Below are 24583 nucleotides of genomic sequence, written 5' to 3' on the forward strand. Positions count from 1 at the left end.
TATGGTGTCAGAGGAAACTGAAAATCACAGGACCAGGTAGAAATAGAATCACTTAATTAATTAAAATAACTGATTACAAAAGAAAATGTATGGGACCAAGCACGGACTACACACTGCCCCTTCTTTGACATAAACACGCACACACACACACACACACACACACACACACACACACACACACACACACACACACACACACACACACACACACACACACACACACCCGTTTCCCTACTCACCACTTCCATGACGTGTGTGCTCCACTTGGACAGCAGCTGTAACCCTCTGAGTGCCAGGTCAAACAGTTCCCTGTACTCCTCGTCTGACTTCTGACTGTCCAGGCCTGACCCGGTCACTACCTCACTGTTACTGTAGCGAGCCAGCTCAGAGATGAACCGGATGTGGTCGTCACGAATCTGAACCATCTGCTCACACAGGTTGTACTGGGGAGAGATGGAGCTCTGGGTACACGTCCACCTGTAGGAGAGAGGTCAGAGGTTAGAGGTCAGGGTTCACACAGGTTGTACTGGGCAGAGATGGAGCTCCGGGTACACGTCCACCTATAGGACAGTCAGGGGTTAGGGGAGGGGTGTCAAACTCATTCCATGGAGGGCCGAGTGTATGCTGGTTTTTGCTATTTCCTTTAAATTTGTGTCCAATTAAGACCTTAAGTTCCTTACTAATCAGTGACCTTAATTCATCAATCAAGTACAAGGGAGGAGTGAAAACCCGCAGACACTCGGCCCTCTGTGGAATGAGTTTGACACCTGTGGGTTAGGGGCTGGGATTGAGTTTGACACCTGTGGGTTAGGTGAAGGGGGTTGAGTTTTACACCTGTGGGTTAGGGGCTGGGGTTCAGGACTTGTTAGAGGTCTGAGTTTATGAGTTTTCAGAGTTTGTGAGTTTAAAGATGGATGATGTTCTTACTTAGACTTGTTTTCCTCATAGTGAGCACTGGTCTCTATGTAGCGTGACAGTTCTATCTGCATGTCTCCAAACAGAGGCACCACCTGGAGCTGAATGGGTCAAACAAGACACACACACAGAGAAAGGGCTTCAGTCAGGATAGGAGTGTGATCGAAGAATATCATATTGGTGTGGAAGTACAGACGGGGCCACAAGGAAAAGTTAGATGGCTGTTTTGGTGTGGAGCACAAAACACACACACACACACACACACACACACACACACACACACACACACACACATACACACACACACACACAAACACACTGACCTTGAAGAACTTGTCGATCTTTCCCAGGTTGATCCTCTTCTTGGCGTCTAGTTTGTAGATGTTACTGACGTTACCGTCCATCAGATAGAGACCGAAACCCATCACCTGACACACACACAGGGTGATATTACACAAAGCTGGATCAATGATATTTGATGGACATTCAGAAATAACTCTACATATTCTGAACACTACTGGAAGCTACAGTTGAGGACTAGTTAGCAGGAGTAAGGAGGCTATTAGCATTTTAAGTTCCAGACAGAGACAGGTATCTAGAGAAAGAAGGTAGTTAAGATCCAGACAGAGACAGGTATCTAGAGAAAGAAGGTAGTTAAGATCCAGACAGAGACAGGTATCTAGAGAAAGAAGGAGTTAAGATCCAGACAGAGACAGGTATCTAGAGAAAGAAGGTAGTTGAGATCCAGACAGAGACAGGTATCTAGAGAATGAAGGTAGTTGAGATCCAGACAGAGACAGGTATCTAGAGAATGAAGGTAGTTGAGATCCAGACAGAGACAGGTATCTAGAGAATGAAGGTAGTTGAGATCCAGACAGAGACAGGTATCTAGAGAATGAAGGTAGTTGAGATCCAGACAGAGACAGGTATCTAGAGAATGAAGGTAGTTGAGATCCAGACAGAGACAGGTATCTAGAGAAAGAAGGTAGTTAAGATCCAGATAGAGACAGGTATCTAGAGAAATAAGGAGTTAAGATCCAGACAGAGACAGGTATCTAGAGAAAGAAGGTAGTTAAGATCCAGACAGAGACAGGTATCTAGAGAAAGAAGGTAGTTAAGATCCAGACAGAGACAGGTATCTAGAGAATGAAGGTAGTTGAGATCCAGACAGAGACAGGTATCTAGAGAATGAAGGTAGTTGAGATCCAGACAGAGACAGGTATCTAGAGAAAGAAGGTAGTTAAGATCCAGACAGAGACAGATATCTAGAGAAAGAAGGAGTTAAGATCCAGACAGAGACAGGTATCTAGAGACAGAAAGAGTTGAGATCCAGACAGAGACAGGTATCTAGAGAAAGAAGGAGTTAAGATCCAGACAGAGACAGGTATCTAGAGAAAGGCAGGTAAGAGAGAGCTAGACGAGGCGATTACCTTGAGCAGCATGTGTTTCTCGCTGGGCGTCAGGTACATCTTGTTCTCATAGTAATCAACACTGATGTTGACGATGTCTGCTAACAACTCCTCATAGCCAGGAATCACCTCCAACTGCTGCTGCAGACACTACAGAGGGAAATATACACACCATTTATGCTACTGCACACACACACAAAACACACACACACAACACAACACACACACACAACACACACACACACAACACACACCTGAGTGATCCGGTTGTGATTGGCTAGGAACATGGAGAGGTTCTGTGACTCCTGGATGGACTGAGGGTCGGCCATCTTCCTCAGGAACTGAGCTGCCCTGAAGACACAAATAATCCCACAGATCTAATGCTGTAGCCACACCACACAGCTTCTGGTTTAAAATGTCTCTGTGATAAGAGTCACTGACTCAAAGCCACAAGAGGTAGACCATTTGAAACGTTGCTTGTTAGGGGGAGGAAGTTGCAGAAACGTTGGAACGGTTTAATCAACTTCCTCAATAGTTGACAAACACAAATAATACCACAGAACTAATTCTGTAGCAGCACCTCACAGCTTCGGTTTTACATGAGTCAATTGGGTGCATCTCAATAGTGCTTTAATTGGCCCTTCACTCTGTCACTTTTCCATCATTTGAGCTAATGTGAAGGAACAAGGTGAAAGCAAATTCCCCTTAGCCTCTACTACACTGCTTTCCCCTATCCTGTGTTTTCAGGATCAGTGCAGGTGAAGGAGAGGTGATAGGGAGAGGAAGCCACTGCAGGCTATTGAGACACACCCCCATATTGGGGCCCCTCAGGGGTGCGTGCTCAGTCCCCTCCTGTACTCCCTGTTCACCCATGACTGCATGGCCAGGCACGACTCCAGCACCATCATTAAGTTTGCCGACAACACAACAGTGGTAGGCCTGATCACCGACAACGATGAGACAGCCTATAGGGAGGAGGTCAGAGACCTGGCCGTGTGGTGCCAGGATAACAACCTCTCCCTCAACATGATCAAGACAAAGGAGATGATTGTGGAAAAAAAAGAGGACTGAGCACGCCCCCATTCTCATCGATAGGGCTGTAGTGGAACAGGTTGAGAGCTTCAAGTTCCTTAGTGTCCACATCACCAACCAACTATCATGGTCCAAACACACCAAGACAGTCATGAAGAGGGCACAACAAAACCTATTCCCCCTCAGGAGACTGAAAAGATTTGGCATGGGTCCTCAGATCCTCAAAAAGTTCTACAGCTGCACCATCGAGAGCATCCTGACTGGTTGCATCACCGCCTGGTATGGCAACTGCTCCGCCTCCGACCGCAAGGTACTACAGAGGGTAGTGCGTACGGCCCAGTACATCACTGGGGCCAAGCTTCCTGCCTTCCAGGACCTCTATACCAGGCGGTGTCAGAGGAAGGCCCTAAACATTTTCAAAGACTCAAGCCACCCTCGTCATAGACTGTTCTCTCTCCTACCGCACGGCAAGCGGTACCGGAGCGCCAAGTCTAGGTCCAAAAGGCTGCTCAACAGCTTCTACCCCCAAGCCATAAGACTCCTGAACAGCTAATCATGGCTACCCGGACTATTTGCACTGCCCCCCCACCCCACCCCATCCCCCTCTTTTACGCTGCTGCTACTCTGTTTATTAATTATGCATAGTCACTTTAACTCTACCCACATGTACATATGACCTCAATTACCTCGACAAGCCAGTGCCCCCGCACATTGACTCTGTACTGGTACCCCACTGTATATAGCCTACCTACTGATAATTTATTTTGACTGCTGCTCTTTAGTTATTTGCTTTTATTTTTTATTTTTCTATAATTAACACTTTTTTAAATTTTAAATGTTTCTTTAAAAAACTGCATTGTTGGTTAAGGGCTTGTAAGTAAGCATTTCACTGTAATGTCTACACCTGTTGTATTCGGCGCATGAGGCAAATACAATTTCATTTGATTTGATTTGATATTGTGTCTGTCTTCCCTCTGTACCTTTTATAGGCAGAGTGGTCGTTCTTGACGCTGCACTTCATGTTCTTGAGTTCATCGAGCACAGCGAACATGTTGATGAACTTGCCCAGGGTGAGGAGGTAGGCTTCAGAAACAAAATCTTTCCTCCGCTCAGCGTGGCACAGACGCTTCACCTCCCCGCAGAAACGCTCGATGGCCTTACGCTGCAGGAGAGGACAGGGGAAAAGGCGAAAACAGAGAGAGAAGAGGTCTCAGATACAGTACCAGTCAAAAGTTTGGACACAGCTACTCATTCCAGGGTTTTTCTTTATTTGTACTATTTTCTACATTGATAACACATATGGAATCATGTAGTAACCAAAGAAGTGTTAAACAAATATATTTTATATTTGAGATTCTTCAAAGTAGCCACCCTTTGCCTTGATGACAGCTTTGCACACTCTTGGCATTCTCTCAACCAGCTTCATGTGGAATGGTTTTCCAACAGTCTTGAAGAAGTTCCCACATACAGTGGGGAGAACAAGTATTTGATACACTGCTGATTTTGCAGGTTTTCCTACTTACAAAGCATGTAGAGGTCTGTAATTTTTATCATAGGTAAAAAAAATCCAGAAAATCACATTGTATGATTTTAAAGTAATTAATTTGCATTTTATTGCATGACATAAGTATTTGATACATCAGAAAAGCAGAACTTAATATTTGGTACAGAAACCTTTGTTTGCAATTACAGAGATCATACGTTTCCTGTAGGTCTTGACCTGGTTCGCACACACTGCAGCAGGGATTTTGGCCCACTCCTCCATACAGACCTTCTCCAAATCCTTCAGGTTTCGGGGCTGTCGCTGGGCAATACGGACTTTCAGCTCCCTCCAAAGATTTTCTATTGGGTTCAGGTCTGGAGACTGGCTAGGCCACTCCAGGACCTTGAGATGCTTCTTACGGAGCCACTCCTTAGTTGCCCTGGCTGTGTGATTCGGGTCATTGTCATGCTGGAAGACCCAGCCACGACCCATCTTCAATGCTCTTACTGAGGGAAGGAGGTTGTTGGCCAAGATCTCGCGATACATGGCCCCATCCATCCTCCCCTCAATACGGTGCAGTCGTCCTGTCCCCTTTGCAGAAAAGCATCCCCAAAGAATGATGTTTCCACCTCCATGCTTCACGGTTGGGATGGTGTTCTTGGGGTTGTACTCATCCTTCTTATTCCTCCAAACACGGCGAGTGGAGTTTAGACCAAAAAGCTCTATTTTTGTCTCATCAGACCACATGACCTTCTCCCATTCCTCCTCTGGATCATCCAGATGGTCATTGGCAAACTTCAGATGGGCCTGGACATGCGCTGGCTTGAGCAGGGGGACCTTGCGTGCGCTGCAGGATTTTAATCCATGACGGCGTAGTGTGTTACTAATGGTTTTCTTTGAGACTGTGGTCCCAGCTCTCTTCAGGTCATTGACCAGGTCCTGCCGTGTAGTTCTGGGCTGATCCCTCACCTTCCTCATGATCATTGATGCCCCACAAGGTGAGATCTTGCATGGAGCCCCAGACCAAGGTTGATTGTCCGTCATCGTGAACTTCTTCCATTTTCTAATAATTGCGCCAACAGTTGTTGCCTTCTCACCAGGCTGCTTGCCTATTGTCCTGTAGCCCATCCCAGCCTTGTGCAGGTATACCATTTTATCCCTGATGTCCTTACACAGCTCTCTGGTCTTGGCCATTGTGGAGAGGTTGGAGTCTGTTTGATTGAGTGTGTGGACAGGTGTCTTTTATACAGGTAACGAGTTCAAACAGGTGCAGTTAATACAGGTAATGAGTGGAGAACAGGAGGGCTTCTTAAAGAAAAACTAACAGGTCTGTGAGAGCCGGAATTCTTACTGGTTGGTAGGTGATCAAATACTTATGTCATGCAATAAAATGCAAATTAATCACTTAAAAATCATACAATGTGATTTTCTGGATTTTTGTTTTAGATTCCGTCTCACAGTTGAAGTGTACCTGTGATAAAAATTACAGACCTCTACATGCTTTGTAAGTAGGAAAACCTGCAAAACTGGCAGTTCTCCCCACTGTATGCTGAGCACTTGTTGGCTGCTTTTCCTTCATTCTGCGGTCCAACTCATCCTAAACCATCTCAATTGGGTTGAGGTCGGGTGATTGTGGAGCCAGGTCATCTGATGCAGCACTCCATCACTCTCCTTGGTCAAATAGCCCTTACAAAACCTGGAGGTGTGTTTTGGGTCATTGTCCTGTTGAAAAACAAATGATAGTCCCACTAAGCGCAAACCAGATGGGATGGCGTATCGCTGCAGAATGCTGTGGTAGCCATGCTGGTTAAGTGTGCCTTGAATTCTAAATCAATCATTGACAGTGTCACCAGAAAAGCACCCCCAAGCCATCACACCTCCTCCTCCATGCTTCACGGTGGGAACCACACATGCAGAGATCATCCGTTCACCTACTCTGCGTCTCACAAAGACACAGCGTTTGGAACCAAAAATCTCAAATTTGGACTCATCAGACCAAAGGACAGATTTCCACCGGTCTAACGTCCATTGCTCGTGTTTCTTGGCCCAAGCAGGTCTCTTCTTCTTATTGGTGTCCTTTAGTAGTGGTTTCTTTGCAGCAATTCAACCATGAAGGCCTGATTCACGCAGTCTCCTCTGAACAGTTGATGTTGAGATGTGTCTGTTACTCTGTGAAGCATTTATTTGGGCTGCAATCTGAGGTGCAGTTAACTCTAATGAACTTATCCTCTGCAGCAGAGGTAACTCTGGGTCTTCCTTTCCTGTGGCGGTCCTCATGAGAGCCAGTTTCATCATAGCTCTTGATGGTTTTCCGACTACACTTGAAGAAACCTTTGAAGTTCTTGAAATTTTTCGGATTGACTGACCTTCATGTCTTAACGCAATGATGGACTGTCATTTATTTTTGCTTATTTGAGCTGTTCTTGCCATAATATGGACTTGGTCTTCTACCAAATAGGGCTATCTTCTGTATACCACCCCTACCTTGTCACAACACAACTGATTGGCTCAAATCCATTAAGAAGGAAAGAAATTCCACAAATTAACTTTAACAAGGCACACCTGTTAATTGAAACGCATTCCAGGTGAATACCTCATGAAGCTGGTTGAGAGAATGCCAAGAATGTGCAAAGCTGTCATCAAGGCAAAGGGTGGCTATTTGAAGAATCTCAAATATAAATTATATTTTGATTTGTTTAACACTTCTTTGGTCACTACATGATTCCATATGCGTTATTTCATAGTTTTGACATCTTCAGTATTATTCTACAATGTAGAAAATAGTAAAAATAAAGAATGAGTAGGTGTTCTAAAACTTTTGACTGGTACTAGGACTCATTTATTTGTTTATTCGTGCATTTGTTTCATTACGTCATTCAAGGGACAAGGATATGATTGACTGACAGAGTTCCAATTCAAATATGATACATTAGGTTGTTCATTCATTTTATTAATTAATTAATTTATTTATTTATTTATCAATCCATCAATGGTCTCTCACCTGGAAGTACATGAACTTCATGAGCTTGGTGACCTCTGGTTCCAGCACCTCCACTGTCTTCTCATAGATCTCCACCCTGTTGGGCTGCTCGTTACACTTCACCTGGAGAACACAGGGGGCGGCGTCACACAGCCTGCTCACTGGAACAACCCACATCAGTGTCCCTAGCCAGTATCACAGATCTAGGAGCAGATCCCCCTAACTAGAGCTGGGATGATAAACCGAAAATGATCAACACCAACCACACCGATCACTTATCACGTTCAATACGATAAGTAGCCTATACTAGAGAAATGTGAAATGAAATGTAACTGTTTCTCTGGGTGATTTGTGATGTTTTATTTGCATTTCCCATGATTGGTTCCCTTTCTGGCTGATATACAGGTAACTGCCAAAATAAAGGAAACAGCAACATAAAGTGTCTTAATGGGGCGTTGGGCCACCATGAGCCAGAACAGCTTCAATGCACCTTGGCGTAGATTCTACAACTGCCAAAATAATGGCCAAAATAATGACCTGCCCAGAGTTTGTATACATAACCCTAAGCATGATGGGATGTTAATTGCTTAATTAACTCAGGAACCGCATCTGTGTGGAAGCACATGCTTTCAAAATACTTTGTATCACTCATTTACTCACGTGTTTCCTTTATTTTGGCAGTTACATGTAAAGTAGACTGTGGTTGTAGAGTGGGTAGTGATGTGGTGAAAATAGACTAATTTGCATGTTTAGGGTTGAACTGTTGAAGTGAGAACAAGACAGATGAGGAACGTGTGGTGAAGTCGAGGGTTATTGAGAGAACACCCTTCACCCTTCTCATTGCAGAGTAGGCTTGGGCAGTATACGGGATTTACCGTATACCGGAGTATTTGGAAATAGCCAATGGATTGTTTTTCAATACCATTGAAGCTATTTCTTTGAAGTTTGTTAATACATTTGAATATTTGTAAGTGCTTTTTATGTAAATGCCTTCAGTCAACATGTGCAATACGTTAAAAGATAAAGAAGATCGCGTTCTTCATTTCACCTGTCACATCATTTTTCATTATGAAGTTTACCGGTAGTCCCCAGTCACGTGGGGTTTGTTAACAAGCACAAAACGAAGAGAGACCGGAGCCTTTTGAGTCACTCACTGTTGAGCAGCACACGCCAGGTGATCTAGTTACAGTATGGAATTCACAACTAAATGTTTGCCAGCTAGATATCTTATAACTATTAAGTTAACTGTCTAAAATGTGCTAAATGCTCTGCAGTTGTGCATTTGGTTTGCTAATTTAGTAGCTAGTTAGCTATCTAGCTAAGTGGTTAGCTTCTTCCAAAATCAAGCATCGCTTGGTAACAGCAGAGAATCCCCTCCTGGATCAAGGGCCTTGCTGTCTAATATTTGCTTTGTACGTTCAGCAAACTGTGAGTAGCATTTTTTTGTTATTTGTCTAACTTTATGAGCTGGGATGTCTGTCTTGCAAATAGTTTAGGTCAGAGACTGTCTAAAATGCAGATTACAGAGGCTCAGTGGGGTTTAAAAACAGCACCCCTTATGTTCAGTGCCGGTATTACCGAATATCCCGGGATGTCACAAGATCGGTATGAAGGTATGGCAATCTGGATCCAGCCCAAGTCTATTTCTTTGTTAATGCTTTCACTATCTTGTGATTGTTTGAAAGTGAGGAGAGAGCGACATTGAGAGAGAGAGAGAAAGAGAGAGAGCGAGTGAGAGAGAGAGAGTGAGAAAGAGAGAGGGAGAGAGAGAAAGAGAGAGAGAGAGAGAAAGTGAGTTACCTGTGGTATAGCTCTTGAGCAGCTTCTCCAGGTGTAGAGCATGACAGCGTACTCATGGCCCTCCTCCAGCATCTCATTCTGGGGAGAGAGAACAGACAAAGGGGTTAATATGCATTAGACATACAACACAAAATGTATGCATATTATCTTAATTCATCTTCACAGGTATGTTTCAAACATAAAATGGTTATTAAAATAGTATGATAAAATCAAAAAAGATCATTTATCTGAATGGAACTTCCTGATTTAAAATCAAGTTTATTTAAGAGAGTTTCCTCCTCTGTCAGTCAAATCACACTCCGTATTCATTACATTCAGGAAGAGGAAGTCTAGCCTATTGTCTCCCTTAGAGTGTGTGTGTGTGTGTGTGTGTGTGTGTGTGTGTGTTTGTGTCAACTGAAACTGCTAACAAGGCCAAAGCCTCAGTGCGAAAACGACGATAAAACACCCAAACACCAAAAACACAAGGCTCTGTTGTGGCGGGTGTGTGTGTGTGAATGTGTGTGTGTGTGTGTGTGTGTGTGTTAGCCAAGAGAGAATAAGGATGCTAGGGGTCTGAGAACCATTCCCTAACTGTTCCCATTGAAAAACAAAAGTATCCCTGTGTCCACAAAGCACAGAGGCCCAATTCCAAACCGCTCCCTCAGTCCTCTCCCTCGGCCCCGTTCCAAACCAATCCCTCCCTGTTGCTTCCTCACCATGCTAGAGTGGACAGTAGCCTGCTCGATGTAGCGAGCTATCCCCGTCACAAACGCATTCCTGTCCTCAAAGTTTGTGTCAAAGTTAGCCTAGAAAGAACAAGAAAGAGAGAGAGAAAGAGGAGTTTAGTACTCTTGCAATGAATTAGAAAACTCAGATGTGTGTGTGTGTGTGTGTGTGTACCTGGTACATGATGGATGAGGGCGGAGGTTCGATGCAGGGCTGCTGGTCAGGGAGGGGCAGCTCCTCCAACAGATCCACGTTAGACAGAGCATCCTCCAGGGTCACGTGGGTCGTCATGGCTACAAGAGGTCACTCACACAACCGGCCAGTCTGACAGAGAGAGACAGAGAGAGAGAGAGAGAGAGAGAGAGGGAGAGACAAGAGAGAGGGAGAGAGAGAGAGAGAGACAGAAAGAGGGAGAGAAAGAGAGAGACAGAGAGAGGGAGAGAGAGAGAGAGAGAAAGAGGGAGAGAGAGAGACAGAGACAGAGAGAGAGATATATATATATACAGAGAGAGGGAGAGAGAGGGAGAGAGAGAGAGGGAGAGAGAGAGGGAGAGATATACAGAGAGAGGGAGAGAGAGAGAGAGATACACAGAGAGAGGGGGAGAGAGAGAGAGAGATACAGAGAGAGGGAGAGAGAGCGAGAGATATACAGAGAGAGAGAGAGAGATATACAGAGAGAGGGAGAGAGAGAGAGGGAGAGAGAGAGAGGGAGAGATATACAGAGAGAGGGAGAGAGAGAGAGAGAGAGAGAGAGAGAGAGAGAGAGAGAGGCAAACCACAACCTCTCAGTAAAAAAAAGAGGACAAATACTATCTATAAACCAGTATAGATTCCTTCCACCATGAGAACTGTCATACATTGTCTGGTATTCACTCTCATTTCCTCTTTAGGAACCACTTGCTACAGCAAATATCTGTAGGTATGTGCACCTGTAACCTGTACATCTGTCTGTCTGTCTGTGCACCCGCGTGTCTATACCTGTACGTTTGTCTGTCTGCTTCCCTGTCTATCTCAACACAGTGTGGGAGAGTGTGGGCACTGGGCATGGCATGTTTCCCTATTACAACTGCCAGATAAATGTCATCAGACAAACAACCTTTGTGACACCATGAAAAGACAATAGTGAGAAGAAGACATGTTCTAATGCTAGACAACGCTGTCATTCTTCCCAGAGACAGAAGAGAACAGCAGTAAATTGCCTGTGTTTAACTGTCGGTCAGACATGAGACTGCTGAATGTGCGTAGCACACTGGTATACATGACAGCATTGGGTTCTGTCTGCTCTGCACTGGAATCAAACAGCTGAGTAGGCTAATTCACATGCAGACAGGTAGGTAATTAACACTTGATTGAAGATTGACAAAAATCAGGCGGAAAGGCACATCAATAGCTAACCCAAACAGCACTGCTGAAAGGTGTTCCTAGTTGCAAAAAGGCTAATCAATCAATCGATTACAGTATTGCAGCCTTGTATATCACACTGTTTAGAAGACTATATACCCTTACAGCCAGTCTGGTCTGGGTCTGAGTAGGAACCAGACACAGTATGGTGTCCCAAATGGCACCCTATCCCCTACATAGTGCACTATATAGGAAATAGGGTGACATTTAGTACAACACACTGTGTCTGGCACGGGGCCTAGCGCCTGGCCTCTACATCATGTGCCTCTCAGGAGTGTGTTTTTAACTCTATTCTGACAGACAGGGGTTGACATGCCTGATAATCGGCTTAATTTCCTCCAGCTAGAAGAAGGAACAGTAAGGGAGACGAAGGAGGGTGAGGAGGGGAGATGGTGACGAGGGCAGTGGGTGACGAGGGGAGAGGGTGAGGAGGGGAGAGGGTGAAGAGGGGAGAGGGTGACGAGGGGAGAGGGTGACGAGGGGAGAGGGTGACGAGGGGAGTGGGTGACGAGGGGAGAGGGTGACGAGGCGAGAGGGTGACGAGGGGAGAGGGTGACGAGGGGAGATGGTGACGAGGGGAGATGGTGACGAGGGGAGAGGGTGACGAGGGGAGTGGGTGAGGAGGGGAGAGGGTGACGAGGGGAGAGGGTGAGGAGGGCAGTGGGTGAGGAGGGGATATGGTGACGAGGGGAGTGGGTGAGGAGGGCAGTGGGTGAGGAGGGGAGAGGGTGAGGAGGGCAGTGGGTGACGAGGGGAGAGGGTGAGGAGGGGAGATGGTGAGGAGGGGAGATGGTGAGGAGGGGAGATGGTGACGAGGGGAGATGGTGACGAGGGGAGAGGGTGACGAGGGGAGAGCCCAGCTAACAATTCTAGGGAGAGAACATTTTTGTAATGTTACCCGTAATGTTCCCGTAATGTTTGAGTGTCCCGTTTTACGTTAGTTAGGGGAACATTCTATCTATGTTAGCTAAAACCTTTTTGCATGTTTTGGTGTTAAAGTTAGGAGAACATTCCCTTAATGTCACACCAAACTTCTCTAGAACGTGGTTACAATGTTCTCAGAATTTTCTGAGGGAAAATATTCCATCAACGTTCCACCAAACCATGGTTCTCGCAGTGCTAGAGGCGTTACAGACCCGGGTTCATTCCCGGGCTGTGCCACAACCGGCTGTGGCCGGGAGTCCCGTAGGACGGCGCACAATTGGCCCAGCATCGTCCGGGTTAGGGGAGGGTTTGGCCGGGGTTGTAACCGTCATTGTAAATAAGAATTTGTTCTTAACTGACTTGCCTAGTTAAATGAAGGTTAAATAATACTATATAATAATAATAATAATAATTGTTTTGTTTTTTTAATGGAGTGCTGCATCAGATTTGGTTTGGGATGAGTTGAACCGCAGAGTGAAGGAAAAGCAGCCATTACGTGCTCACCATATATTGGAACTCATTCAAGACTGTTGGAAAAGCATTCCAGGTGACTACCTCATGAAGGTGGTTGAGAGAATGCCAAGCGTGTGCAAAGCTGTCATCAAGGCAAAGGGTGATTACTTTTAAGAATATAACATATACAGTGGGGAAAAAAAGTATTTAGTCAGCCACCAATTGTGCAAGTTCTCCCACTTAAAAAGATGAGTGAGGCCTGTAATTTTCATCATAGGTACACGTCAACTATGACAGACAAAATGAGGGAAAAAAATCCAGAAAATCACATTGTAGGATTTTTAATGAATTTATTTGCAAATTATGGTGGAAAATAAGTATTTGGTCAATAACAAAAGTTTCTCAATACTTTGTTATATACCCTTTGTTGGCAATGACACAGGTCAAACGTTTTCTGTAAGTCTTCACAAGGTTTTCACACACTGTTGCTGGTATTTTGGCCCATTCCTCCATGCAGATCTCCTCTAGAGCAGTGATGTTTTGGGGCTGTCGCTGGGCAACACAGACTTTCAACTCCCCTCCAAAGATTTTCTATGGGGTTAAGATCTGGAGACTGGCTAGGCCACTCCAGGACCTTGAAATGCTTCTTACGAAGCCACTCCTTCGTTGCCCGGGCGGTGTGTTTGGGATCATTGTCATGCTGAAAGACCCAGCCACGTTTCATCTTCAATGCCCTTGCTGATGGAAGGAGGTTTTCACTCAAAATCTCACGATACATGGCCCCATTCATTCTTTCCTTTACACGGATCAGTCGTCCTGGTCCCTTTTGCAGAAAAACAGCCCCAAAACATGATGTTTCCACCCCCATGCTTCACAGTAGGTATGGTGTTCTTTGGATGCAACTCAGCATTCTTTGTCCTCCAAACACGACGAGTTGAGTTTTTACCAAAAAGTTATATTTTGGTTTCATCTGACCATATGACATTCTCCCAATCCTCTTCTGGATCATCCAAATGCACTCTAGCAAACTTCAGACGGGCCTGGACATGTACTGGCTTAAGCAAGGGGACACGTCTGGCACTGCAGGATTTAAGTCCCTGGCGGCGTAGTGTGTTACTGATGGTAGGCTTTGTTACTTTGGTCCCAGCTCTCTGCAGGTCATTCACTAGGTTCCCCCGTGTGGTTCTGGGATTTTTGCTCACCGTTCTTGTGATAATTTTGACCCCACGGGGTGAGATCTTGCGTGGAGCCCCAGATCGAGGGAGATTATCAGTGGTCTTGTATGTCTTCCATTTCCTAATAATTGCTCCCACAGTTGATTTCTTCAAACCAAGCTGCTTACCTATTGCAGATTCAGTCTTTCCAGCCTGGTGCATGTCTACAATTTTGTTTCTGGTGTCCTTTGACAGCTCTTTGGTCTTGGCCATAGTGGAGTTTGGAGTGTGACTGTTTGAGGTTGTGGACAGGTGTCTTTTATACTGATAACAAGCTCAAACAGGTGCCATTAATACAGGTAACGAGTGGAGGACAGAGGAGCCTCTTAAAGAAGAAGTTACAGGTCTGTGAGAGCCAGAAATCTTGCTTGTTTGTAGGTGACCAAATACTTATTTTCCACCATAATTTGCTAATAAATTCATAAAAAATCCTACAATGTGATTTTCTGGATTTTTTTCCCTCATTTTGTCTGTCATAGTTGACGTGTACCTATGATGAAAATTACAGGCCTCTCTCATCTTTTTAAGTGGGAGAACTTGCACAATTGGTGGTTGACTAAATACTTTTTTTCCCCACTGTATTTTTATGTGTTTAACACTTTTTTGGTTACTACAAGATTCCATATGTGCTATTTCATAGTTTTGATGTCTTCACTATTATTACAATGTAGAACAATCATTGAATGAGTAGGTGTGTCCAAACTTATATATACAGTACCAGTCAAAGGTTTGGACACACCTACTCATTCAAAGGTTTTTCTTTATTTTTACTATTTTCTACATTGTAGAATAATTTTAGATTTTAGATTCTTCAAATAGGCACCCTTTGCCTTTATGACAGCTTTGCACACACTTGGCATTCTCTGAACCAGCTTCATGAGGCAGTCACCTGGAATGCATTTCAAATAACAAGTGTGCCTTCTTAAAAGTTAACGCGTTTGAGCCAATCAGTTGTGTTGTGACAAGGTAGGGGGGTACACAGAAGATATTTGGTAAAAGACCAAGTCCATATTATGGCAAGAACAGCTCAAATAAGCAAAGAGAAATTACAGTCCATCATTACTATAAGACATGAAGGTCAGTCAATACGGAACATTTCAAGAACTTCAAAGGTTTCTTCAAGTGCAGCCGCAAAAACCATCAAGCACTATGATGAAACTGGCTCTCATGAGGACCACCACAGGAATGGAAGACCCAGAGTTACCTCTGCTGCAGAGCATAAGTTCATTAGAGTTAACAGCCTCAGAAATTGCAGCCCAAATAAATGTTTCACAGAGTTCAAGTAACAGACACATCTCAACATCAACTGTCCAGAGGAGACTGTGTGAATCAGGCTTTCATTTACATTTACATTTTAGTCATTTAGCAGACGCTCATATCCAGAGCGACTTACAGTTAGTGAGTGCATACATTTTTCATATTCATGGTGGAATTGCTGCAAATAAACCACTACTAAAGAACACCAATAAGAAGAAGAGACCTGCTTGGGCCAAGAAACACGAGCAATGGACATTAGACCGGTGGAAATGTGTCCTTTGGTATGGAGTCCAAATTGGAGATGTTTGGTTCCAACCGCTGTGTCTTTGTGAGACGCGGAGTGGGTGAACGGATGATCTCTGCATGTGTATTTCCCACCGTAAAGCATGGAGGAGGAGGTGTTATGGTGTGGGGGTGCTTTGCTGATGACACTGTCTGTGATTTATTTAGAATTCAAGGCACACTTAAGCAGCATGGCTACCACAGCATTCTACAGCGATACGCCATCTCATCTGGTTTCGGATTAGTGGGACAATCATTTGTTTTTTAACAGGACAATGACCCAACACACCTCCAGGATGTGTAAGGGCTATTTAGCCAAGAAGGAGAGTGAGGGAGTGCTGAATCAGATGACCTGATGATTTGGGATGAGTCGGACGGCAGAGTGAAGGAAAAGCAGCCAACAAATGCTCAGCATATGTGGGAACTCCTTCAAGACTGTTGGAAAAGCATTCCAGGTGAAGCTGGTTGAGAGAATGTCAAGTGTGCAAAGCTGTCATCAAGGCAAAGGGTGGCTATTTGAAGAATCTCAAATATAAGATATTTGGATTTGTTTAATACTTTTTTGGTTACTACATGATTCCATATGTGTTATTTCATAGTTTTGATGTATTCACTATTATTCTACAATGTAAAGAATTGTAAAAAATAAATAAAGAAAAACCCTTGAATGAGTAGGTGTGTCCAAACTATGACTGGTAGTATATAATATATATATATATATATATATATATATGATACTGCTCAACTAAAAAATCTCGGTCGAACAGCAGCCTATCAACCAAACAATCGACCAGTCGAATAATTGGGGTCAGCCCTAATTGATAGATTATGTGGAAATCTGAAAAAAGAAGAGTAGGAGTGGGAGGGGGCGGAGGGGGACTGAGTGTAGGAGGAGGAGGAGTGAGTGTAGGCAGAGGAGGAGTGAGAGGAGGAGGAGGAGGAGGAGGCGGATGAGGAGTATAGGAGGAGGAGGAGTGGGTGTAGGCAGAGGAGGAGTGAGAGTAGGAGGAGGCGGAGGAGGCGGAGGAGGAGTGTAGGAGGAGGAGGAGTGGGTGTAGGCAGAGGAGGAGTGAGAGTAGGAGGAGGCGGAGGAGGCGGAGGAGGAGTGTAGGAGGAGGAGGAGTGGGTGTAGGCAGAGGAGGAGTGAGAGTAGGAGGAGGAGGAGTGGATGGAAGAAGGAGGAGTGAGTGTGGGAGGAGGACAACTGACTGTAGACGGAGGAGGAGTGAGAGTAGGTGGAGGAGGAGTGAGTGAGTGTAGGAGGAGGGGGAGTGAGTGTAGGAAGAGGAGGATGTGGAGGAGTGGAGGAGGAGTGAGTGTAGGAGGAGGGGGTGTGGGAGGAGGGGGATTGAGTGTAGGAGGAGGGGGACTGAGTGTAGGAGGAGTGAATGTAAGAGGAGGGGGAGTGAGTGTTGGAGGAGGGGGAGTGGTGAAATAGATATCTCTATCTAAGCCATCCTTTATCACTTCCAGCCCTGTACAGAAGGAGAAGCTAATCTAAGGCAGGGAGAGAGAGAGAGAGAGAGAGAGAGAGAGAGAGAGAGAGAGAGAGAGAGAGAGAGAGAGAGAGAGAGAGAGAGAGAGAGAGAGAGAGAGAGAGAGAGAGAGAGAGAGAGAGAGAGAGAGAGAGAGAGAGAGAGAGAGAGAGAGAGAGAGAGAGAGAGAGAGAGAGAGAGAGAGAGAGAGAGAGTGTGTCACATCCGGGTAACATCACTCAATGGGTTCCCCTCTGGGCAAAATGTGCTACCATCCTCGTCTCACACTGAGCGCACGAGGTACGTGCGCACACACACACACACAAATGGAGAATATAGGGTCTGTTTATGAGTGACATGGTGGAACACAGACAGAGGAATTCATATTCAGGGAGAGATTATGGTTTGGACTGTGGGGGGGGCACACAACTACCCTCCCACTACAACAGTAACTCCCTCATCATGTCATGAATCTCCATTCCAACCAACTAACAACAATACATACCTCATGAATATTCACGAGCAAAATACATTTGGAAGGTCACATGACCCAGCCTAGTGACAGGTTCAGAGAATAGAGATGGAATGTTGTTGCCTAGTAGGCCCCTTTCCTCGGGTTTAAATAAACTCAAGGTAGTGGTAGTGTAGTGCGTAGATTACTAGTTCTATGGTTGGGATTCAAGGTGGTGGTTATTGATAATTGGCCATGCTATCACCAATGAATCAGTGCTCAGTTTATCACATAATTGTTCAAGAACTGAGAGGGAATAAACCAATAGGACTGGAGACAGGGGGTCAGATAGCATCTGAGAATGTCTATATGAACACAGTGATGATGTCAGCCTTCAGCAAGTGTAGTGGCTACCCACACAATTGGTTTAGGAATTGGTTGATCAAATATAAATTAATCCTTCATCTTTCAGTAGCTTCAGCCCAACATCACACACACATATATTTATTCAGTCCATCTCCAATAAGCTACCAAGGAAAGGGCTAGCCCATATTAATATACAGTGCATTCGGAAAGTATTCCGACCCCTTCACTTAAAATCAATTTTAGAATAAAGTTGTAATGTAACAATATGTGGAAAAAGACAAGGGGTCTGAATACTTTCCGAATGCACTGTATGTAGCCTTAGAAATAAGGTTCATGAAATCAATAACTTGCTAACATCGGATAACATTCATATACTGGCCATCTCTGAAACTCACTTAGATAATTCCTTTGATATAGCAATACCAATACAGGGATAATATCTACAGAAAAGACAGGAATGCCTATGGGGGAGGTGTTGCTGTATATGTTCAGAGTCATATTCCTGTAAAGCTTAGAGAGGATCTCATGTCAAATGCTGTTGAAGTGTTGTGGTTGCAAGTTCACCTGCCTCATCTAAAGCCTCTTCTTTGGGGTGCTGCTATAGGCCACCAAGTGCTAACAGTGCTGCTAAGTGCTAACAGTGCTGCTAAGTGCTAACAGTGCTGCTAAGTGCTAACAGTGCTGCTAAGTGCTAACAGTGCTGCTAAGTGCTAACAGTGCTGCTAAGTGCTAACAGTGCTGCTAAGTGCTAACAGTGCTGCTAAGTGCTAACAGTCAATATTTGGATAAGAAGTGTGCAATGCTTGTTAATGTGTGTGATGTTAACAGAGGGGTATATTTTCTACCAATAGTGTTGGATCTGTGACATCCACTTGCATTGATCATATTTTCACTAACGCTGCATTGCTTTGCTCCAAAGCAATATCAATTTCCATTGGCTGTAGTGACCATAAGGGGAAAGGGGATACCTAGTCAGTTGCACAACTGAATGCATTCAACTGAAATGTGTCTTCCGCATTTAACCCAACCCCTCTGAATCAGCGAGGTGCGGGGGGCTGCCTTAATCGACGTACACATCATCGGCACCCGGGGAACAGTTGTTGTTGGGTGTGAACTGCCTTGCTCAAGGGCAGAACGGCAGATGTTTCCACCTTGCCGGCTTGGGGATTCGAACCACCTACCCGCCGCCCCTTATTGCCAGGAGCCAAATTATTCACCCACAGTCTACTCTAGTAATCCGCAAATACTTTAAGTACTTGATGGTTAAATGCTTTGTCTGGCACACTGAGAAGATCCTACATTAGTCCTAATTTCTAGCCTAACAGTTAAGAGAAATTAGGACTAATGTAGGATCTTCTCAGTGTGCCGGACAAAGCATTTAACTATCAAGTACTTAAAGTATTTGAGGATTACTAGAGTAGACTGTGGGTGAAGAATTTGGCTCTCGGCAATAAGGATGTTATTTTATGGACAGACAATGACAATGTAACTGAATGTTTACATTACCAGAGCATAATTAACAACTGAGTGTTAACACTATTTATAATCTAAACTGCGAAGATAACAACATTGTGGAAATAACAAGGAAACCCAAAGTGACAAAGGTTGGGCCTAAAGTAATACAAAATGTTTTCTAAAGGTGTGTGTCCACAGGTGTGGAAGGAATCTAAAGTAATTCCACTACCTAAAAATAGTAAAGTACCCTTTCTTGCTCTAACAGCCGCCCAATCAGTTTGCTGCTTGTTCTTAGTAAACTGATGGAGAGGATCGTGTTTGACCAAATACAATGCTATTTTTCAGAGTACAAATGAACTACAGACTTTCAGCATGCATACAGTATAGAGAAGGGCACTCAACTTGTACTGTACTGACTCAGATGACTGATGATTGGTTAAAATAAATAGATAATAAGATGACAGTTGGAGCTGTATTGTTAGATTTCAGTGCAGCCTTTGATGTTATTGATCATAAATTGTTATTGTAAAAACAAACTTCCTATGGCTGTAAATCACCTGCCATCACATGGTTGGAGAGCCATTTATCCAATAGAACCCAGAGAGTGTTCTTCAATGGAAGCTTCTTTAACATCTGATATGTATTGTGCGGTGTCCCTCAGGGCAGTTGCCTTGGGCCATTACTCTTCGCTATTTGATTTGCTACTGGTCTTACACAAAACTAGAATGACTATGTATGCGGATCATTCCACATTCTACATGCCAGCACCCAAAGCCAGTGAGCTCACTGAAATTCTAAATAAGGAGTTACAGTCAGTATCAGAATGGGTGATTAATAATAAACTGGTATTAAATACATCTAAAACTAAATGCATTGTATTTGGTTCAAAACATTCTCTAAGACCTAAACCTCAACTGGAGTTGTACATAAAGGTTGTGAACATTGTTAAAGTTGAGGAAGCTGAACTCCTAGGAGTAACATTGGATGGTCAGTTATCATGGTCAAGTCATATTGACAAAGTTGTTGTGAAGATGGGGAGAGGTATGTCTGTTGTAAAATATAAGTCCTGTATTTTTGACACAAAGATCAACTGTACTAGTTGTTAAGGCTCTGGTCTTGCCCCATCTTGTTTAATGTCTGGTAATATTGTCAAGTGCAGCAAAGAAAGACCTATCAAAGCTGCAGCTTGCTCAAAACAGAGCAGCACGCCTTGCCCTTAACTGCACATACAGAACTAACATCAACAACATGCATGCCAGTCTTTCCTGGTTGATGGTTGACAAGAGATTAACTTCTTCTCTTCTAGTTTTTATGAGAAATATTACTGTGACGAAAATTCCATATTGTCTACATAATCAAATAACATTCAGCTCAAACATCCATACATACCCCACAAGATATGCCACCAGAGGTCTCTCCACAGTCCCCAAGTCCAAAACGAATGAGGCAACGCACAGTTTTATACAGAACTATGATCGCATGGAACTCCCTTCCATCTCCAATTACTCAAGCAAACAGCAAAAATTACCTTAACAAAATGGATTAAACCACAACTCATGGAACGGCGGGACTATGAGGGGACACAAACACACGCAGACACACTAACACACACATTATTTTTGTTGTTCTATTGTTTGTATTATTTTTGTTGTTGTCTTGTTTGTCATTGCATTTCAAATGAGTGTGACTGTCCTTGTCTATCAGTGTATCAGTGTTTTGTTACTTAGCTGCTGCTTCTGCAAAAGCTAATGGGGATCCAAATAAACAAACCTTTCAAATGTTACAGTCAAACAACGTAAAATGGTTATTAATTATTTGAGAGGTGGGGAAAAAATATGTATTAATTTGAGGTTAGAGAATCGATAGGCTACATAATGGAAGAGGGTGAACCTGTCATCCGTGCATCAGGCTAGAACAGCGTCATGAGCCTGAGTTGGAAGGACGCATCTTACAATTAACATTTGGCTACATTGATATTTGTAAACCTGCCTTTTGTACCTAAATGTACACATACATGTTATTCAATCATTGCGTCCACACTGCTCGCATGCGTCAACGAACGTCTGCGTAGCCAGGCACTAAAATAGAACTTGGTTCTATTTGTGACCCGCTGCAAGTCCCGCATCTCCCATCTCCTCATTGGTTTTTAGGAGCATATTCCCACGTGGGTGATTGAAAGATGAACTGAGGTCCACACTCCAGTCCAGTTAGTGGGGGTAATGCACCTTAAAGTTGGTTGCCAATCCCCATATAAAGTCCAAAGAAGAAGAAGCCTGAAGGAGGAGAGATTACTAGAAACGAACTCTGTTTACCCTTTTATCTGTGGATTAATTGTCAGAGTAGAGGACCTTGTGCATTTCAGGTAAAATAACAACCCAATGTTTATATCCCAGGACAAATTAGCTAGCAACAGCAAGCTAGTAGCTAAATTGACATAAATGCTTAATGCTTTTCGACCTGTTCCCAAATTAATATAGTTGGTTCAGAGTTCGTTTTGATATTTCAACCTGCGTGTCCTGATCACGTCTGGTGTGGGTGAACAAAATCAACATGCGCGCGATGGCGCGCGCCCGGTCTAGTCAGCATGTCAGAGAGCTAACCTCCACTAGCTGTAGCCAATATATCTCTCGGAACATTTCACTATAACAGAACATAATTGTATAAATGTTGTATGTTTTATTATAAGACAATAAAATGTATTGTTTTCTATTCATATCACCCGTAGCCTATTTTCATGTAAAAATGAAGAAAACGCATATTTTCCTATAGCCACTGCCACCCCACCCATCTCTCGTAGTATGATGCTATCAGTACACTGCCTGAAATAACGGGGCGGTTCATTCACATCACGGAATAAGTGAAGAGGCAAACGGCCGCAAAAACGAATGAATGATCGAATCCGATGCGTTTATTTGTTTTCAATGTAAACATTTAAAATAAACTGGGACGGGTTAATTACTTCGAATGGTACAATGATGGTGCACCATGCAAGAGATGGGAAACACGGCAGGTTCTCTACATCCATCGCAGCCTCACCGTCGAGAAGCGAGCGTAGGCTACCCGCACATATTTGCCGTGCGCTGGCAGCATATTCCGCTACATTTTGCACATACCTGCAATTTGCATGTCCGTCCAGGAAAATTTGGGCGGACAATGTCGAACTCCGCGACGAAAATCCAATGTTTTACTGACGTTTTTTCTGGCCTTTCCCCCGATTGATGATCTCGTTTCTCTCAGCGCCTATCCGCTATAATCTACCCCACACAAAGAGCAGAAAATGGCTGCAAGTGCATTTCCTTAAAGAGACAGTTACTCACACAGGCGGGAGGATGGAACTGTGGTGCTGAATATGGTCAACGTTGTTGCACAGACCGACACTCTAACGCCTTGCGATGAGGCTTTTGTATCGTCAAAATGAAACAATGTATTTGCAATGTCGCCTATCTATCACTAATCGCTACAAACTATTCCCCTTGAAATGATATCATAGCGGTTAGGCCAACATCGAAGCGTGCTTCACATTCTTCCCCAGGTCCATTTGATTGGATATTGCAGGATATTACTTACTTACCATGCACAGCACAGGCACCACATTGACCCAGTGACCAGGACAGATGGTGTCAAACTGAACTTTGATCACATCAACTGCACAGAATACAGCGTCCAGTCCATGACGTAACTGTATAGGCCTAATATTTGGAGTATTTAATTCAGTCACCATACAATGGATTGTATAGAAATGTAATAGAATAAGTTATAACTGCATAGGTACCCTACTATATCTATCTACTGTTTATGTCGATCTATCTCTATCTATTCTATCTATCTATCTACATACAGTGGGGGAAAAAAGTATTTAGTCAGCCACCAATTGTGCATGTTCTCCCACTTAAAAAGATGAGAGAGGCCTGTAATTTTCATCATAGGTACACGTCAACTATGACAGACAAAATGAGAAAAAAAAATCCAGAAAATCACATTGTAGGATTTTTAATGAATTTATTTGCAAATTATGGTGGAAAATAAGTATTTGGTCAATAACAAAAGTTTCTCAATACTTTGTTATATACCCTTTGTTGGCAATGACACAGGTCAAACGTTTTCTGTAAGTCTTCACAAGGTTTTCACACACTGTTGCTGGTATTTTGGCCCATTCCTCCATGCAGATCTCCTCTAGAGCAGTGATGTTTTGGGGCTGTCGCTGGGCAACACGGACTTTCAACTCCCTCCAAAGATGTTCTATAAGGTTGAGATCTGGAGACTGGCTAGGCCACTCCAGGACCTTGAAATGCTTCTTACGAAGCCACTCCTTCGTTGCCCGGGCGGTGTGTTTGGGATCATTGTCATGCTGAAAGACCCAGCCACGTTTCATCTTCAATGCCCTTGCTGATGGAAGGAGGTTTTCACTCAAAATCTCACGATACATGGCCCCATTCATCTTTCCTTTACACGGATCAGTCGTCCTGGTCCCTTTGCAGAAAAACAGCCCCAAAGCATGATGTTTCCACCCCCATGCTTCACAGTAGGTATGGTGTTCTTTGGATGCAACTCAGCATTCTTTGTCCTCCAAACACGACGAGTTGAGTTTTTACCAAAAGTTATATTTTGGTTTCATCTGACCATATGACATTCTCCCAATCCTCTTCTGGATCATTCAAATGCACTCTAGCAAACTTCAGATGGGCCTGGACATGTACTGGCTTAAGCAGGGGGACACGTCTCGCACTGCAGGATTTGAGTCCCTGGCGGCGTAGTGTGTTACTGATGGTAGGCTTTGTTACTTTGGTCCCAGCTCTCTGCAGGTCATTCACTAGGTCCCCCCGTGTGGTTCTGGGATTTTTGCTCACCGTTCTTGTGATCATTTTGACCCCACGGGGTGAGATCTTGCGTGGAGCCCCAGATCGAGGGAGATTATCAGTGGTCTTGTATGTCTTCCATTTCCTAATAATTGCTCCCACAGTTGATTTCTTCAAACCAA

The 24583-nt window shown here is 44.0% G+C and overlaps 1 protein-coding gene across 2 annotated transcripts in view; it reads right to left on the bottom strand.

The window, feature by feature from the left end:
* The window catches only part of LOC121555526 (cytoplasmic FMR1-interacting protein 2), a 48042-nt gene extending 24936 nt beyond the window's left edge, over positions 1-23106 (bottom strand). The window contains exons 1-11 of one of the 2 annotated variants that reach the window (XM_041869349.2): positions 22719-23099; positions 10502-10651; positions 10318-10407; positions 9620-9697; positions 7841-7942; positions 4337-4518; positions 2579-2675; positions 2346-2474; positions 1239-1343; positions 928-1016; positions 240-477 (exon numbers count right to left, since the gene is read on the bottom strand). In XM_041869349.2, coding sequence (XP_041725283.2) covers positions 240-477; positions 928-1016; positions 1239-1343; positions 2346-2474; positions 2579-2675; positions 4337-4518; positions 7841-7942; positions 9620-9697; positions 10318-10407; positions 10502-10618 — 1227 coding nt within the window. In that variant the 5' untranslated portion in view covers positions 10619-10651; positions 22719-23099. Of the gene's footprint in view, positions 1-239; positions 478-927; positions 1017-1238; positions 1344-2345; positions 2475-2578; positions 2676-4336; positions 4519-7840; positions 7943-9619; positions 9698-10317; positions 10408-10501; positions 10652-22718 lie in introns of both variants that reach the window. The other variant, XM_041869350.2, reaches the window with a different exon arrangement.
* Positions 23107-24583: the final 1477 nt, after the last annotated feature.

The sequence above is a fragment of the Coregonus clupeaformis genome, unplaced genomic scaffold (genome assembly GCF_020615455.1).
Source record: "Coregonus clupeaformis isolate EN_2021a unplaced genomic scaffold, ASM2061545v1 scaf0026, whole genome shotgun sequence".
Lineage (NCBI taxonomy): Eukaryota > Metazoa > Chordata > Actinopteri > Salmoniformes > Salmonidae > Coregonus > Coregonus clupeaformis.